The sequence below is a fragment of the Lithobates pipiens genome, unplaced genomic scaffold, assembly GCF_037356315.1.
Source record: "Lithobates pipiens isolate NorthernLeopardFrog02 unplaced genomic scaffold, aLitPip1_a1.2 Scaffold_6, whole genome shotgun sequence".
Taxonomy (NCBI): domain Eukaryota; kingdom Metazoa; phylum Chordata; class Amphibia; order Anura; family Ranidae; genus Lithobates; species Lithobates pipiens.
In genome coordinates this window covers 8,691,766-8,710,963 of record NW_027507881.1, presented here as the reverse complement: position 1 = coordinate 8,710,963, position 19,198 = coordinate 8,691,766, and the positions used below count along the sequence as shown (strand labels likewise).

Sequence of the window (19,198 nt, the reverse complement as noted above, 5' to 3'; positions counted from 1 at the left end):
AAAAATGGTCTGGTCCATGGCCTTCCAGGGTTAATACATATTTATAATAAATAAGGGGAATCCAAAACCACCCCAGATATATTTCACCTTGGTTGCAACGAGTGTTTTTTTTTCCGTTTCTGTTGGCTTTCTATAATATGGAACCAGTCTGCCCATTCTCCTCTGACATCAACAAAGCATTTTCCTCTACACAACTGCCGCTCACTGGATATTAAAAGCATTTTCCTCTACACAACTATAGCTCACTGGGTATTTTCTCTTTTTCAGACCATTCTATGTAAACCCAAGAGACGGTTGTGTGTGAAAATTCCAGTAGATCAGCAGTTTTAGAAATACTCAGACCAGCCCGTCTGGCACCAATAACCATACCACGTTTAAAGTCACTTAAAGTGGAAGTAAATTCCCCTATTATTTTCAGCCATGGAAGCTGCCATCTTGGCCTCTGTTTAATCTTCAACTGCCATGATGCTGCACATGTGATCAGTTATAACACCAGCCATTGGATGGTGTGACAGTTTGGTTGAGAGCACAACCAATGTGACAGTTAGCATTTCTGGCATGCCGGGAATGTAACTGTTTTGTTAGAACTATTAAATTGTTGGGTTTACTTCCGCTGTAAATCCTTTCTACCCCATTCTGATGCTCAGTTTGAACTTAAGCAAGTTGCCTTCACCACATCTAGATGCCTAAATGCATTCAGTTGCTGCCATGTGATTGGCTGATTAGCAATTTGTGTTACCAATCAATTGAACAGGTGTATCTAATAAAGTGTCTGGTGATATGTACCACAAAAAAATATATAAAAAAATAAAAATAAAAAAAACATTATTAGCACATAACTGAATTTAAAAAAGCAAAAATGAGTTTTGTAGCCAGTGTAATAAAGTATTCTTTCTTCCAAGTAAATGTTTACATGGTAACTGCACAGTGTACAACCAGTAGCAAATGCTATTGCATACTAGAAACAGGGATGTGGAGGGGATTGGAGAAGATGGAATCTGGCAAAGCTGTGAATGGCAACCAATCAGCTTGAAGATTTCATTTTCAAAGCTTAACTCAAGAAGCTGATCAGTTGCCATGCTGAGGTGCTCCAGTTTTATTAAATTCTCCCCAGACAAACTATGCATTAGAGATGTATAATAATATATGGATATGTATAGTGAACTTTAAGAGACACAAATAGTACAGGTTAACTTACTGAGCCCTAACAGATCAGCTCCTGCCCTACCAGTACCGGCTCCTCTCAACAGGCTGGTGATCCGATAAAGGTGCCGAAATTCTGTCTTGCACTCGGAGGCAAAGAGGAACTGGATCTCATCCTCCCGAGTTTGCGGGAAAAAGTACAAGATGTCATGAATCTGCAGTAGAGAATAAACAATGAGGAAATAAAATGAGTTTAGAGATCACCACTTTGAAAACGGGAATATTCAACCTAATCACAACTGCAAGGAATGGTTCAGTGTGCATAAAGCAGATTTACATTAGTAGATTCAGTCAAGGAACAGAGAGGGCACACCAACCTAGCACAATACCTTTGTGATGAGATCCCCAGAGCTCTGAGGAAGAGGGGATCTCCCCTGGAAATGCGTCAGCCATTTGGATGGTCTTCTTGCACTTGGGACTTGTCTAGATGACCAGGCCGTTTTAAGTACATTGTGGACTTTGATGTACCTTATTGCTGATGTTGTTTGTGGGTATACATCTCTTATTTTAACACTAAAAAAGCCATTTGTCTTTGCAGTATTTCTTCTGGGTTTCCCTGGTCTGTAGGGGGCATCAAAGCCAAATAGCCAAAAATGTCTGATTGATTTTTTCCCAGGGCACTTATTTTGAGCGCAGGAGATTGCTCCTTTTTAATCTAGTCAGCATAGGTGTTAGGAAGGGGGAGGAAGCATAAAGTGATTGCAAAGTCTCGCTTTAAAAAAAACAAACAGGTTATACTTACCTGCCCTGTTCAGTTGGTTTTGCACAGAGCAACCTGGATCCTCCTCTTCTTGTGTCCTTCTTTGCTGCTCCTGGCCCCTCCTTACTGACGAGTGCCCCCACAAGCCTGCTACTAGCTATGGGGGCACCCGAGCCGAGCTGCAGCCCTGTGTGTCCAATCAGACACGCAGCTTCCGTTCGGCCCTGCCCCTCTCTCCCCTGATTGACTAACCAACTTTGATTGACAGCCACAGGAGCCAATAGCACCGTGGCTGTGCCCCAGCAAATCAGGAGGAGAGTCCCGGACGGCGAGGGAATCGTGAACATCGCTGGATAGAGAAGGGGCTCCGGGTATGTGTTGGGGAACCTATTACATTAATGTGCTGGGGGGGCTATTACATTAATGCATGAAGATAAAAAACCTTTTGCCTTTACAACACCTTTAAGACAAGTTAGGTTTATTCTGGACTTCTACTTTAACCCCTTCATGCCTAAGCTGCATGGGATACCAGTCGAGCGGCTTCTTAGCCGCATCGGTTGTTATCCTAAGCAAGCCAACTGACGGCTCTAAAAAAACGGTACCGGGTGATAACAACAGCTGCACGTATCACCCTGGTACTGTTTTTTTAGAGCAGACGGTTGGCTTTCTTGGGTTAACAACTGATGCGTCTAAGAAGCCGCTCGACTGGTATTCCAAGCAGCGGGAGGGGACACGTTCCCCCCCCGGGTACAACCCCTTCAAGCCGAGGCAGCATATTTGCAAACGTCGGCGTGAAGGGGCTAAATTCTGACAATTTCATTAATGAACATTTAGTTAGCGGGGGCTACTGTATTGTGCTCACTCCTGGGCCAACTCCCTTGGCCTGCACCAAGTCAACGCAAAGGAGGACTCTGGGAATAGAGGGGGCAACACTTGGCCACAAGCAGGAGGGAAATATGCAGAGCATACACTAGACAATTATTTGTTATTTTTAGTTATTTCACCTACTTCCATTTAAAAAAAAAAAAAAAAAAAAAAATCAAAAAGGGATGACAGCAAGCTATCAAAAACAAGTCTGTCTTAGCATAGTTTTAAAGTGGAAGTAAAGTCAAAACCTAAAAACACGGACTGTTTCTGTTAAAATGGAAGTAAAGGCAAAACCTAACTAACTCTAAACTTACTCTCAGCCACATTCTAAGCCTAATCTATCCCTGCAAAGCAGAAATTGCTATACTTACCTGTTCTGGAGCCGATCCGGTCTCCATCAGCAGCTGCTGTGTGCAGGAGAAAACTGATAACGGCTGGTAAATGCCTGAGAAGTGACATCACCCAAATACTTACTATGGGGCTGGCTCTCCTGCACAATCTCACACACTAAAGTCGCTGCCAACAGCTGATGCTGGGACCGGAGTGGCTGAAGAAAAGCTAAGAGTATGGGTTAAGACTTAGGTTTTGGACTAAACTTCCACTTTAACAGAAGCAGTCAATGTTAGGTTATCTTGATCCATTTGGTTCGTGACAGGTCCACCTTGAAGTTTACTAAACCCACAACAGTAAAATATGTCTGTATATGCAGCATAGCATGCTTGTTATACTCACTATGGAACTTAAGGGGTTAATCCTCTGCATTGTGTAAAAAGGCTGTTTGATCCTGTATGCATAGATCCTCCCCTCCTGCACTGTCTATCTGGGGAAAGCCAGCTAACACAGGCAGAGTAGCCAACCTGCACATGCTCAGTTGTGTCTTTTAAGCTAGAGAGAATAATTACTTGTTCTCAGAGCTAGCCAGGTCATGTGATATTGGCATCACACATGTGGGCGTGTATACAGGCTGAAGTGGAAATCTGCTCCTACCTGAACTCTCAGCACTGGAGAAACTGTGCGTTTTATCACTGACCGTGTTATACAGCTCAGCCAAAAAGGTATATAATGGCAAAATTTTAATGAAAAAAAAGACGATTTATAAGCTGTGGGCACTGCGGGCAGATGAACCATTTTCATAATACTCGGTTTAGTAAGACTTTAATGCCCTTTTGTGCTGTAGCACACATCAGTAAGTGAAGTGCAGTAGCTGAGCAGCTATTTTTCATACGAAACCCAAATAAACTGATATCTGATCCCATGAAACCCCCCTAAGGGATTCTAATAGCATACATTTATCCATATATCTGTTGTCTCCTCGTATATCACAAGTGGTGCTATGGAGTCTGATGTGGATTCCGACAGACGATGGTGCTCCGATAGGTCTTTAAAGGGTGCCACGAACAAGGAGGGTGGGATGAGGACAATCTGCAGACGTGTCTGTGGACGATCTAGCAGGATAGCCCAGGCACTGCAAATATAGACAAGAAAAGTTAGAAGATACATAGAGTATGGCCTGTGCACTGCACTTCCACAAAAGCTTCACTTTGCAAAGAGTAACCAATCAAGTGCAAGGAAAATTAAAAAAACAGCATTTATGCTTGCACATAATTGGATGATGGGAGTCAGCAGAGCTTCTGCTCATTTACTAAGCTCTGGAGCAGCTGCACTTGCAGAGGACAACTGCACTTTGCTAAGTGCACAGTCGATTTGCCTTTAGTAAATCAACCCCACAGTCTCTACAAACCCTGTACTACATGCATGGCAGCAACCAGCATTGAGGCTGCAATTACATTTCTCTTCCTTGTGAAAATGCTAGTTATTTGGCTCTCATGCTGAACCTTTGTTTGAAATACTTTCAGTCAATTACCCACAATAAGTTTATAGCCTGAGGCTTTTCTGATTGATATACAGTATGTGCTTCAGAATTGTAACTCAATGTACTGAAAGCAGTAGGCAATATCACAGTTAAAGAACTAGCATGTCCATCATGACAGATTTCAGAACAACTGTGACACAGACTATAGGCGCCCGGTCATATGTGTTCCCGCAAGACGTTTAACTCGCTGGCCTGACCCAGTCCAGGATGGAGCTAAAAGAAAAAAAAGCTATAGAACCAGAGGTCCCAGTAGGGAGCTAAGTCACTACTCCTACACTAGGCAGACAGAACTTGATTGCCTTTGCAGAGAGGGGGTTTATATCTGTTAGGACTGCCCATAGCCGGTGCCAAATTTCTTTCTGCCTGGTGTTCTACTCCTGCAGGTGGCGATATAACCCCATAGTCAAGAATAGAAGACACTGTGTCCGTCAATTAACGTAAGAGAAAAAAAAACATTTTAAAGCAATCTGTTTCCTAGCAATGTAATGTATCCTGTGCTATGATATTTGGGATGTAAAAGTGTTTTAACAGAGTATTTTAACTGTTTGGCTGGAAATGCACTTAATTAAATCAATAAATTAAAAGTTAATGTTTCCATTTCAGCTGGAGAAATTAAAGCGGAGGTCCATCCTAAAGTGGAGCTTCCGCTAATTGGAACCCTCCCCCCCTCCGACGCCACAATTGGCACCTTTCAGGGGGGAGGGGGGTGCAGGTACCTGTACAGTACAGGTATCTGCACCCACTTCCGGCATAGATATCTGCAGAATATACGCCCCTTTCCGCAGATATCTACGCCCCTTTCCGAAGGACCCCGCTGTCTGCTGGGAAACACACGGATCCCAGAGACAGCGGGACCATCCTTATTGCGCAGCGCGACTCGCGCATGCGCAGTAGGGAACTGGGAAATGAAGCCGCATGGCTCCACTTCCTGATTCACATAGCCAAGATGGCGGCGGCAGCACCCGAGAGACGATCGAGAGATCGGCTTCGGGTGCCGACATCGCGGGTACGCTGGACAGGTAAGTGTCATTATTTTAAAAGTCAGCAGTTGCAGTATTTGTAGCTGCTGGCTTAAAAAAAAAACAAAAAAAATAAAAAAACGGCGGACTCGCTTTAAAGCAATTATTTACAGGGTTTAGTATTATTTTTATTTATGAAAGACAAAAAAAAAAGACCACTTACTACTTTCCATCAGGAGTCCATCCAGCTCTAGCAATGTATTCGCTCCCTGAAAAAAGCACTTCAAACGGCTGCCGGAGTTCCTTGTCTACCACATCGAGCACCTACAGAAATAAAGATCAGTTGGTTTTCGTAGCACAGTACCCCTGAGATCTGATAAAAACCTGTATGGTATATGTAGCCAGATAAAAATGACCCTTACATTAGACTAATCCTTACACAGGGTGACAACCAAGACACTGCAGTACCCACTAAAATAGTGGTTCTCAACTCCTGTCCTCAGGGCCCACTAACAGGCCAGATTTTTAAGTATTACCTTGGGGAGATGCAAACTAGAATACTACAATCACTGAGCAGCAAATTATATCACCTGTGGTGTATTTCAGTTATCTTGCAAACCTGGCCTGTTAGTGGGCCCTGAGGAGAGGAGTTAAGAACCACTGCACTAAAAGAAGAATCAAATGTTCTCAAAGTCATATTAAAGGCATTTTTTTTCCAATTGTAAACATGTTATACTTACCTGCTCTGTGTAATGGTTTTGCACAGAGCAGCCCTGATCCTCCTCCCTCTGGGGTCCCTCTGGAAAGCACCTAAGAGAAGCACTCTCCTTGGGGGTCTCTGTGCGGATGATTCCAGCTTTTGCATCTATAGACACAGAATTCTGGACTCGGTCCGCGTCATTTGATTTGATTGACAGTGGCTGGAGCCAATGGCTGCACTATCTATCCAATCAAGAGCCAAGCCAACGGCCAGAGAGGTAGAGCGTGTCTCCGCCATGGGAATGAATGGGCTCAGATGAGTAAAACGTCCAAACACGTCCAGTGTGCATGAGGCCTAAAAGTTTAAAAATAAAATTCCCGCTTGAGAGCAGATACTACAGGGCAGTGGTCCCCAACCTTTTTGGCTCCAGGGCCTGCTTTTCACTGAAGCGAATTCTTTCAGGGACTTGGGGGGGCGCGGATTATTTGCAGAGTCTGTCCTCAGCACAGCAGGAGGTGTGCAGCAACCACGGTCTGTGATAGCCCTGTGCAGACCACGGTCAGCACTCACCTCCTGTTATGTGGCCCGTCATCAACAGGCTGCAGACCAGGCGTTAGGAACCCCTGCTATAAGGTATCTGCTCTTAGGTTTATTAAATCAGAAAACTGGGCACCTCTCTGCTTTAAAGCGAACCTTCAGTCATTTTTTCAACTTTCCATCTATTAAATCTTCTGCCCTTGTTGTTGTATTAGCTTTGGTTAGTAAAACATTTTTTTCTGCTAGTAAATCCCTTAGGGTCCTTTCACATGGGGCAGATCAGTGCTGATCCGCCCCGTGGATATCCGCTTGCACAGCGGGCATCGCCGGAGAGATCTCCGCTGAGCAGGAAGATGACAGGTCCGTCTCTGCACACTGCGCAGGGACGGACCTGTCACAGCGCCGCTCTCCCCTATGGGAGTTCGGATGACGACGGACCGCAGTGTCCGACATCACCCGATCCGATGACGGATGGAAAAACAGGTTTTTCCTCCATCACACTTTTTCGAATCGGAGCGGGTCGGATGTCAGCTGACATCCGACGCTCCATAGAGGTCTATGGAGCATCCGTTCAGGTCCGCCTGAAAAACTGACAGGCGGACCTGAACGGATCGTCTGTGTGAAAGAGGCCTTATACAGACCACTTCCTGTTTCTTGTCTGGTCATTAGCCTAGGCTTATGACATCATGCACAGCTTTCTCTCTCTCACTCTTGTGAGAGTTTGCCAGAAAGGGAGTGGGGATGAATTATAAAAGAGGACCAATGAGAGCTGCAGGGCTGGAGGTGTATCTCATAGGGCCACTGTGCTATGTACAAATTAAACATAATTATAAATAAATATACAAAGAATAAAAACACCAATAAAAAAACCTATACACATCTGGGTACTACGTAACTGTACATATACTATATGTTTCTAAAAGTCTTTGTAGCAGCAAGTGTTTATAAAAGTGTCTAGTGCATATTCAAGATTAAAAAAAGGAGGGGACGCGAGATGTTCCTGGTCACAATTTATAGGTTGTAAAAATGGTTTCAAAAGAGGATTGGAGTTGAGGGCTCTCACAGCCTAGGGGAAAAAAACGTTGAGCAGTCTGACAGTCTTGGTTTTGACACTCCGGTACTTTCTACCTGATGGCAAAAGCTGAAAGAGACTGTGGGAGGGATGGGTAGGATCCCTCACGCTACTGGTAGCTTTGCTGGGGGGGGGGGGGGTTATAAGAGGGCCAGTGAGAGCTGCAGGGCTGGAGGTGTGCTTCTGTGTGTCTGTGTAAATCCAGGAAGTGAACAGACAACAGCTTCAGCTGCCCACAGTTAAAATGGCTGCAGCCAGACTTAGTGGATGGAGATTTCTGCAGCATATTTGGCAAATACAGAATCACAGTACATATAAAATAATATGCAAAGTGGTTGGAGGGAAGCTTCAGAATGGCAGATGTTTTTATTGCAAATTATGTGAGCAGACTGCAGGTCCTCTTTATTCTCACACTGGTTCTAAAGAATTAATTTCTTTAATCTGTGACCTAAGCCCCACACACCTACCTGCACCCTAACCAATCAGAGCAGGGCTTAGCCCAGAACGATGAAAAATCCTTTAAATAATTATAAAAACAGACCAGCTCCCTACTTTTAACAGGGATTATTATATTCTCCTTGCTGCAGTAAGGGTCTTGATCAGTTCCACTATTCGCAACTACAATCTTGGGCCTTCCCCTGCCATTCCAGTTGGCGGTCATCTCTAAACACTCACAGCCCTGGAATCCTTTGCATCATACAGAATATTTTCAATGATGTAAGGAAGCAGGAGTTAAATGAAAAATAAACAACGCACTCACCCTGCCCTCTGAATCCACTGTGATCTCTGACAACTTAAATGTCACTTTTGGATTTGAAGTCCCTGAAAAATTTAGTCAAAGTACAAAAGATAGAATATTATTTGCAAAAAAAAAAAAAAAAAAAGATTACATCTACAGTGACCATTTCCCTACCGAGGCACAAGTTGATGCTCACCAGCTTTGGGGTACCTAAATGAATCTGTCCTGCGAGTCTCCAGCATTGGGGAGGTCACATGAATTATCTCCACCTCAGATTCATCATTCTCTTCATACAGGATACGCAGAATCTGACCACCTGATGGTGCTGAGATATAAAATACGAAAGAGAGGAGAAAAAAAAAAAGAATCATACAATGGCGAAGGTGTACAATGCAAACCTAGCTATCATAACAATGAAAATCGCATTATATAAATCATTTGGATTTGTAGTAGTATTAAAGATTTTTAGTATTGACTCCGGGGGGCGCCATACAAGTGTACCCCACACTTTTCACATATTTGTAAAAAAAATTTGAAAAGCATTTATCATTTTCCTTCCACCTCACAATTCTGTGCCACTTTGTGTTGGTCTATCACATAAAATCCCAATAAAATACATTTACGTTTTTGGTTGTAACATGACATAATCGTGGAAAATTTTAAAGGGGTGTGAATACTTTTTCAAGGTTTCATAGTTAGTAAGATTGAATAAAGACACAAGTCCATCCAGTTCAACCTGAGTGGGGTGTCTACAATTGTCCCTATCCCTGTACATTGCACACTCACATCGGTCCCTACCCTCAAGGAGCCCACAATCCAAGGTCCCTATTCATATACTAGGGCCAATTTTGGATAGAAGCCAATTAACCTCCCTGGCGGTACCATTATTTCGGATTTTAGGTGCTAAAAGCGGTACCATTATTTTGCATGAAAATTTGGCGTTTTATATTGTAGTCCTGCAATTCTTAGGAATAACTCTCTTAAATCTGTCCAAACCAGAGTCTAGCAGACATCCCAGGTATGATAAAGTTTGAAAAATTAAATCATAAATTATAATATAATAAATAATTATAAATAATTGTACCAAATAATAATATAACAATAATAAAAATTATTCAATAATGTAATCTAATCAAAAACACTGAAATTTGCTGAGTTGCAGAATTGTCACTGTCATTACTTTTCACTATTTGATGACGGATCTCCCCACAAATCGCTATCGCTCAATTCTGCGAGTCATTCTAATTTATTATCGCTGTTTTCTAGCTGGTCTAAAATCATTTTTGATGTACAGTGACAGTTTTGGTTGCTATGGACAATCTCCAGTTTCCAGGCATAAAGAACAGTTTTTACAATATAAAACTGCATGCAGGACACTGGGCAGACCACTAGGGACAAAGGGGATGTGAAATATTTACATACAGCAATGTAATCTGTAAGATTACATTATACTGTATGTATACTGTTTATTTCACTTTTTGAATTTGGCGCCGATCTCCGTGCCCGTGCGTCGCAACGCTCGCAGGGCACGGAGATCGCCGATGTGATAGATCGAGCGAGGCACGGCTCGCTCGTACAGCGGGGAGACATCGCTGGATTCGAAGGAGAAGGTAAGGAAACCTCCTCCTGGATCCAGCGACGCAGTCCCGAGTCTGACTCGGGGATACCGCTTTTGGTATAAAAAATCCACCCCGAGTCAGACTCGGGAATACCGTCAGGGGGGTTAACCTACCTGCAGGTCTTTGGATTGACTGTACTGTATAAGTCCTGGAGGTAACATGCACCTAATTGTACTTAAAGTGATGGTAAAGTCCATTTTTATTTTTACCTACAGGTAAGCTTATAATAAAGCTTACCTGTAGGTTAAATGAATATGTCCTAAACATGCACAGTTTAGGATATTCTAGTGAGTAGGTGACGTCACCGGTGAATGCACTCTGAAGCAACAGCATACATGTGCCATTCCTTCAGAACTCTGTGCTGTGGCTCCCCTGCGCATGCGTGGGAGTGACGTCATCACGGCTCAGCCATTCAAACGGCTTCAGCCTGCGAACCTAGAAGGAAGACTGGGTGAAGATGGAAGCCTCTGCAGCAGCGACAGCAGAGGGCTTAGTTTCAAGGTAAGTCTTTCATAATGTGCCAGTATGCGATGCATACTAGCACATTAGGCTTTTACCTTGCAGGGGGAAATATATATATTTTTTTAAAAAGCTTACTATCGCTTTAAAATGGTTGTAAACCTTTCTTCTTTTAAAAAAAATGACAAACATGCCTCTACTTAAATGCTTTGTGTAATGGTTTGGCTTCTAACGGGGTCCCCTGCCGGGATACCAGGCCCCTCCTCTTCATCGGGTATGAATGTATGTATGTGTCAATGGACTTGGCAGCGGGACTCGGGAGCAAGTATGCACGGGTACCCCCAGCTTTCCACGGGGGGGGAGCACCGCTCTGGGATTTGTTTGGGGCCACAAAAGATATTTACAAATTACCAGTGGGGCCACCTGAAACCGGACCAGAGGCCGCAATTGGCCCACGGGCCGGACTTTGGATATGCCTGGGCTAAATGCTCCCACGTTTTTTGAATGACTGCATTCTAGCCAACCTGGGAAACTTTGCTGCCCAGTACATTGACAGAAAATGTGTGTGCAAACCTTACTATTTGTACTCAACTTAATAATCAGCAGATTCTGGTTATGGTTCTTACTTGATTCATTGCGAGGACACCACCAATATCCAGTGTAGCGATCAAATTCCTCCTGCAGCACAAACGAAGCTACACCTGCAGACCGTGAATCTTCCTCCACTCCAACCATATCTGCGTAGAACCACATCAGTATCAGTATCAGAGTAGAATAAGCAGAAAAAGGGCAGAATAAACCATCCATAGGATCACTAGCATATGACCTATACATTCTCCAGTTATCTGAAAATCCATGGCACACTATAAACATCACTATGACATCATTCTACCATGAATTCTGAGACTAGCCTTTGTGTACGAAGGTCAGCCTGCGCTCCTCTCCGCTCTCTATATTGGCGACCCACAAGTCATTACTGTGTACAAACGATATCCAATTGGGGTCTGCAGGACAGATGGTGGGATCCATGCGGATATTGGGGCAACTGCTTTCCAATAAATGAGGCTGAAGAGGCTGCTTCTGTAGGTACAAAATCAGGAAGATAAAACACAGTGACTCTTAACAAAACTGTATTGCTGTAAAAACATATGTTTATTATTATAAATATTATTTAGGATTTATATAGTGCCAACAGTTTGCACAGAACATGAGGGAAGACATTACAGTTACAATACAATTCAATGCAGGAGGGCCCTGCTTGTTAGAGCTTACAATCTAGGAGAGATATATTAGGGACAAACATTTTACCTTATATATAGAGCAATCACAAGCTGCTATGGGTTCCCACTAGACATGTGCAGTTCGCTTAGTTCCGAATTCGTTTAACAAATTTTGCCAAATTCGTAAATTCCAAAAATTAAAAAATATGAAATAACGAACAACTATTAAATTATAGGTATTGGAATTACCTTTCAAATTTGTCTGTTTGTGAACGTGAGGAATCATAATTTATCCGAAGTTACGAATTTATCCGTAGTTACAAATGCCGTATCAAAAGGAATAGAACGTAATGATTTACTAATAATAATAATAATAATAATAATAAATTACAATAATAATAAAAACGTATTATTATTATTTTGTTCCGTTTCATTTGTTTAGATGCAAAATTCGTTATTTCAGATAATTTGTAAATTCGGATAAATTTGTATTCGTTACATTCACTAACAGCCAAATTTGAAAGGAAATTCCAATACCTGTTATTTAATTGTTAGTTATTATTTAGAATTTTCGAGATTTAGGATTTTCCCATTTCCGATTTTCCAATTTACAAATTTTGGATTTTCTCATTTCCGAATTTCAATCGTAACGAATGACCTGAAAGACAGAAAGGAAAAAAAAAAAAAAACGAACGCATTTTTCGGCGGTGCACATGTCTAGTTCCTACGCACCTTTGGCATTTTCACATTATCCCATTAACCTTTTTGCTGCCAGTTCCGTACGTCGTACAGACCTGACATCGGGAGGTTTTACAGACATTCCCAATGCCTGCAGCCACCAGGGAGAGGGGAGGGAGCAGAGCGGACGTACGTCTGCTCTCCTCCCCTCCTTGTTGCTGACCCAGAAAGCCACGAGTTTGATGTCACTTCCAGGTCCACCTCTCTGTGCCCCCAGCATACCTGAGAATGGATGTAATGCGATGCGATGCAATGACACTGGCTCAGAAGGGGGTTAAAATCAAGGGGTTAACTGTGTGACTAACAAGTGTAATGTGTGCTGCTTTTACTTTCTGGCTGTTTTTCCTCCCTGCTTTTCAGGCTGTTTTTTGCACACAAAACTCTGTGCTGTGATTGGACACAACTGATCAGCAGATTTCAGCCAAAACCATTGGCTGCAATCTGCTGCCAAACTCATGCTGTGTCCAAACACAGCTCAGGTCAGCAGGGGGCGAAGTACACTGAGACATACGGTGTGCCGCCCGTCATCTACAAGTCAACAAGAGGTTAACCACTTCCCATCCTGCATATTTTAACCACTTCAATACAGGGCACTTTTGCCCCCTTCCTTCCCAGCCCAATTTTCAGCTTTCAGCGCTCTAGCGCTTTCAGTGACAATTGAGCGGTCATGCTACACTGTACCCAAATGAAATTTTTATCATTTTGTTCGCACAAATAGAGCTTTATTTTGATGGTATTTATTCACGACTCCGTTTTTTATTTTTTGCGATATAAGCGCAAAAAAGCGGAAATTTGGAAAAAAAAAACAATATTTTCTTTTTTCTATTTTAAAAGAAATCCAATAAAATCTAATTTTGTCATAAATTTAAGCCAAAATGTATTCTGCTACATGTTTTTGGTAAAAAAAAATTGCGTTAAGTGTATAATAATTGGTTTGTGTGATCACGTACATATGTGTGCAGATAATCATTGGGACATGTGATTTTAGTGGGACATATGTGGGGGACATGTTTTTATTATTAGGGACATGTGTTTTTATTATTTGGGGACATGTATGTTTTGGGGACATTGTGTTTATACTGTGTGGTGTGTTTACTGTGTGGTGATTTGTGTGTACACTAGACTGATGATCAGTGAGTAAAAAGCTGTAAAAAACAGCTCATATTCACTGATCATCAGCCGGCTGCAGCGTTCTGCTCTCCTCTCCTCAGCGATGACTTCTGTGTGAGGAGAGGAGGAGCCGATTGCCTAGCAACCGGCTGTTTGTTTACATCACATGACGGCCGTGATTGGACACGGCCGTCATGTGATCAGGAGGGCGAATCACAGAGCCCTCCTGCCGATCTGAGATGCGCCGTGTCCGGGTGACACGGGCGCATCGGGATCGCGCCGCTGCGCGGGCGCGCGCGATCCCGCTCCTCCTGATGGACGTTCCTGAACGTCCTATCCGGACTAGACGGCTCCCACCCGGCCGTATATGTGCATTGGCCAGGTGGGAAGTGGTTAAGGACGGCCGCAAGGTGGCTCTGCCATCCCGGGCGGGCGTCATAGGACGTTCTTGGTTTCCCGGCATAATGAGCTAATGTGCATACTAGCTCAATCTGAAATACTTGCCTTAAAAACGAAGCCCCCGCAGCAGCGCCCGGTCACCGCTGAGGGGGGGGCCAACATATTCCCCTGGCACTTCTTCTGGGTTCGCTGGTTCCGGCACTGTGAGTGGTCGGACCCGCAATGACCCGACTCCGACGCATGCGCATGGGAGCCCACGGTTTCCGGCAAGAAGCTCTAAAGTTTCGGCACTATATGCCGGACCTTCAGAGTGCATGTGCCGCTGACGTCAGTGGCTGCATGCAGGGTGAAAATCTCCTAAATGGTGCACGTTTTAGGAGAACTTCATTTTACCCACAGGTAATCTTTATTATAGACTTACCTGTAGGTAAAAATGATCAGGTGTGTATACAACTGCTTTAACACCACCATCAAAGTCACAAAAAGGTAAAAACATGTGCCATACAATATACAATTTTTGGTAAGCTCACCGTGAACCCACGGGCACCCCCATCTCGAACAGTGTAGATGGCACTGCCAGCTTGGAAGAGGAAGGTTCCACTCTTTGCATGGTAATCAAAAGCCGAGATGCCCACCGTCCCGATACGTTTTCTCTCTCGCAGAAGCTCCTCTTCCCGGGAGTACATGCCGTAATCGGGGGTGGCCTATAAAAGAAACAACATTTTTAAAAACGTTCTTTATCACAAGTTACTCTTCCAAAGACATTGTGGGGTTAAATTTACTAAAACTGGAGAGTGCAATATCTGGTGCAGCTCTGCATGGCAGCCAACTGGCTTCTAACTTCATCTTGTTCAAATAAGCCTTCACAATAAAACCTGGAAGCTGATTGGTTTCTATGCAGAGCTGCACCAGATTTTGCACCCTCCAGTTTTAGTAAATCAACCCTTATTAACACAATATTATAAATCAAAATGTTTAGGACTGTGAAGCAAGGTTTCATTTGCACCAGAAGTTTCCAAACTTTGAAAGCAAATTTTGTCAGAAAAAACTGAACTCTATAAAGCTTGTCCTGAAAGAGTTACTATTAGGCCAGCTAGAGACTGATCTAAAATCAGCTGATTGAGCAGGAACCAGCAGAATTTCAAACCAACTTCCGGCAGGCTGGTTGTACTGAAGTAAATCTATCAATAGACTTCAGTACATCCCAGTCTGTCGTGTTTTTTTTCTTGTGTGATCACTGCCGGGGTGGCTATAGCTGCCAGCAATGATCGCGGGGAAACCTCCTGCTGTCAGAATTAGAGGTCGGCCGATATTTGGCGTTTTTTAATTAATCGGCATCAGCCGATTATATCTTCAGCGTGACTTACAAAATGACTTCTGTAATAGAGGTCAGTGCAAGTTGCCTGAAGACTTCAGTGAAGTGACTTGTTTCCTCTCTGGGCAATCTGCCAAGAATAGAGCAAAGAGATACAGTGGTGTGAAAAAGTGTTTGCCCCCTTCCTCATTTCCTGTTCCTTTGCATGTTTGTCACACTTAAGTGTTTCGGAACATCAAACCAATTTAAACAATAGTCAAGGACAACATAAGTAAACACAAAATGCAATTTGTAAATGAAGGTGTTTATTATTAAAGGTGAAAAAAATCCAAACCATCATGGCCCTGTGTGAAAAAGTGATTGCCCCCCTTGTTAAAACATACTATAACTGTGGTTGTCCACACCTGAGTTCAATTTCTCTAGCCACACCCAGGCCTGATTATTGCCACACCTGTTCACAATCAAGGCATCACTTAAATAGGAGCTGCTTGACACAGTAAGGTCCACCAGAAGATCCTTAAAAGCTACACATCATGCCAAGACCAAAAGAAATTCAGGAACAATTGAGAAAGAAAGTAATTGAGATCTATCAGTCTGGAAAGGGTTATAAAGCCATTTCCAAAGCTTTGGGAATCCAGCGAACCACAGTGAGAGCCATTATCCACAAATGGCGAAGACATGGAACAGTGGTGAACCTTCCCAGGAGTGGCCGGCCGCCCAAAATTACCCCAAGAGCGCAGCGACGACTCATCCAAGAGGTCACAAAAGACCCCACAACAACGTCCAAGGAACTGCAGGCCTCACTTGCCTCAGTTAAGGTCAGCGTTCATGCCTCCACCATCAGGAAAAGACTGGGCAAAAATGGCCTGCATGGCAGAGTTCCAAGGAGAAAACCACTGCTGAGCAAAAAGAACATCAAAGCTCGTCTCAATTTCTCCACAACACATCTTGATGATCCCCAAGACTTTTGGGACAACATTCTGTGGACCGATGAGACAAAAGTGGAACTCTTTGGAAGGTGTGTGTCCAAGTATATCTGGCGTAGAAGGAACACTGCATTTCATAAAAAGAACATTATACCAACAGTAAAATATGGTGGCGGTAGTGTGATGGTCTGGGGCTGTTTTGCTGCTTCAGGACCTGGAAGACTTGCCGTGATAAAAGGAACTATGAATTCTGCTGTCTACCAAGAGATCCTGAAGGAGAATGTCCGACCATCTGTTCGTGTACTCAAGCTGAAACGAACTTGGGTTCTGCAGCAGGACAATGATCCTAAACACACCAGCAAGTCCACCACCGAATGGCTGAAGAAAAACAAAATGAAGACTTTGGAGTGGCCTAGCCAAAGTCCTGACCTGAATCCTATTGAGATGTTGTGGTATGACCTTTAAAAGGCCGTTCATGCTCGAAAACCCTCTAATGTAACTGAATTAGGACAATTCTGCAAAGATGAGTGGGCCAAAATTCCTCCAGGACGCTGTAAAAGCCTCATTGCACATTATCGCAAACGCTTGGTTGCAGTTGTTGCTGCTAAGGGTGGCCCAACCAGTTATTAGGTTTAGGGGGCAATCACTTTTTCACACAGGGCCATGATGGTTTGGATTTTTTTTCACCTTTAATAATAAACACCTTCATTTACAAATTGCATTTTGTGTTTACTTGTGTTGTCCTTGACTATTGTTTAAATTGGTTTGATGTTCCGAAACACTTAAGTGTGACAAACACGCAAAGGAACAGGAAATGAGGAAGGGGGCAAACACTTTTTCACACCACTGTACAATGTTTACACTTCTGAATGAACTAAACTCTGTGTGTAGAGTTCTGTTTAACCATTTAAAGACTAAATCTTTTCTGTTGCTTACAAGTAAAAATCCTGCATTTTCTGCTAGAAAATTACTTGGAACCCCCAAAAATTATATATATTTTTTTAGCAGAGACCCTAGGGAATAAAATAGTGGTTGTAATATTTTATGTCGCACGGTATTTGCGCAGCGGTCTTTCAAACACAATTTTTTGGAAAAAAAAAAGACACTAATGATTTAAAAAAAAAAAAACAGAAAAAACTAAAAAAACTGTAAAGTTAGCCCATTTTTTTTTTTCATCCAAAGGTTTTGGATTACCAGTTTTTGTGTATTTAATATATAGTTTGTTTTTTGTGTGTTTTTTTTTTTTTTATCTAAATTATACATACAAGTGAACTGGTTGGAGGTTTGTTTTCTTTAATAAATGTTTAAATGTAAGACATTTTCTGTATCACTTATTACTTAAGGCTGCTTTCACACTGGAGCGGGCAGGCGTTGACGGTAAAATGCTGCTAGTTTTAGCGGCGCTTTACCGTCATTTTAGCGGCGCTATTCGGCTGTTACCGGGGCACTTATAACCCAGCTAGCGACCGAGGAAGAGGTTAAATGTGCCCGTGGTGCCCATTCATATCAATGGGCAGGAGTGGTGGAGGAGTGTGCTGCTTGCAGGACTTTTTTTTTTTTTTTTTTTTTTTTTTTTTAACATCCTGCCAGCGCATCGCCTCAGTGTGAAAGCACTCGGGGCTTCCACACAGACTGCAGGGGAGCCGTTTTGCAGGCACTTTAACAGACGCTATTTTTAGCCCAAAAGCACCTGAAAAATGCCCCAGTGTGAAAGGTGTATGTTAGATTTTATGAGATGAAGCGGAAAAAGGAAAAAAAAAATTAAAAAAAATTACAAACTGGCCTAACATATCGGCCCAAAAATATCAGCATCATATATTGGCCATCGGCCACCACGATTTCTAAATATCGGCATCGGCCAGAGAAAAACCTATATTGGTCGACCTCTAGTCAGAATACAACAATGCAGCGGGAGGGATTCCCCAACCCACCCCCCCCCCCCCCCCCCCCGGCTGATGGGAGAAAAAAAAATTTGGCGATTTTCTTTACTTACATCTGTGGTTGAAGGATAGAAAATTGCATATTCTATGGCTTGCTTTAGTGTAAGCAAAAGAAAAATAAATTACTGACTGTTGCAGTATTCAACATATCCTAATCACAAGAGTACAGGACACTGAACAGTAGAGCTGCAGAATTCTGGCTAAAATTAGAATCACGATTTTTTTAGCTTAGAATAAAAAGATCACGATTCTGGTGACGTAAAATCTTTCACATTATACAAAAAAAAAAAATGGGCTAACTTTACTGGTTAGTTTTTTTTTTTTAATTCATTAAAATAATTTTTTTTTTTTAAATGCATTTGAAAGACCGCTGCGCAAATACAGTGCGACATAAAATATTGCAACAACCACCATTTTATTCTCTAGGGTGTCTACTAAAAAAATACATAATACAATATATATATAAAATGTTTGGGGGTTCTAAGTAATTTTCTAGCAAAAAAAATGATTTTAACTTGAAACCAACAAATGTCAGAAAAAGGTTTAGTGTTTAAGTTGTCTAACCAAGCCGAGGGCTTTCACTCTGGAGCGGTGCGCTGGTAGGACGGTAAAAAAAAGTCCTGCTAGCAGCATCTTTCGAGTGGTGTATTCATCTCTCCTACCCATTGAAATCGATGGGGCAGCGCGGCTATACCGCCACTGCAGCGACGCTTTGCGCACAGTTTTAACCCCTTTTCGGCTGCTAGCCAGGGTTAAAACCGCCCGCTAGCGGCCGAATACCGCCACTAAAACAACGGTAAAGCGGTGCTAAAAATAGCGCCG

The 19,198-nt window shown here is 42.8% G+C and overlaps 1 protein-coding gene across 4 annotated transcripts in view; it reads right to left on the bottom strand.

Moving 5' to 3' along the window:
* LOC143958217 (dipeptidyl peptidase 8-like) overlaps nucleotides 1-19,198 on the bottom strand; it is a 62,411-nt gene that overhangs the window by 21,865 nt on the left and 21,348 nt on the right. For all 4 annotated transcript variants that reach the window (XM_077467709.1, XM_077467708.1, XM_077467711.1 and 1 more), the window contains exons 4-11: nucleotides 14,726-14,899; nucleotides 11,640-11,808; nucleotides 11,355-11,465; nucleotides 8,847-8,975; nucleotides 8,672-8,733; nucleotides 5,826-5,926; nucleotides 4,058-4,235; nucleotides 1,199-1,358 (exon numbers count right to left, since the gene is read on the bottom strand). In XM_077467709.1, the coding sequence (XP_077323835.1) occupies nucleotides 1,199-1,358; nucleotides 4,058-4,235; nucleotides 5,826-5,926; nucleotides 8,672-8,733; nucleotides 8,847-8,975; nucleotides 11,355-11,465; nucleotides 11,640-11,808; nucleotides 14,726-14,899 (1,084 nt within the window). The remainder of the gene's footprint in view (nucleotides 1-1,198; nucleotides 1,359-4,057; nucleotides 4,236-5,825; nucleotides 5,927-8,671; nucleotides 8,734-8,846; nucleotides 8,976-11,354; nucleotides 11,466-11,639; nucleotides 11,809-14,725; nucleotides 14,900-19,198) is intronic.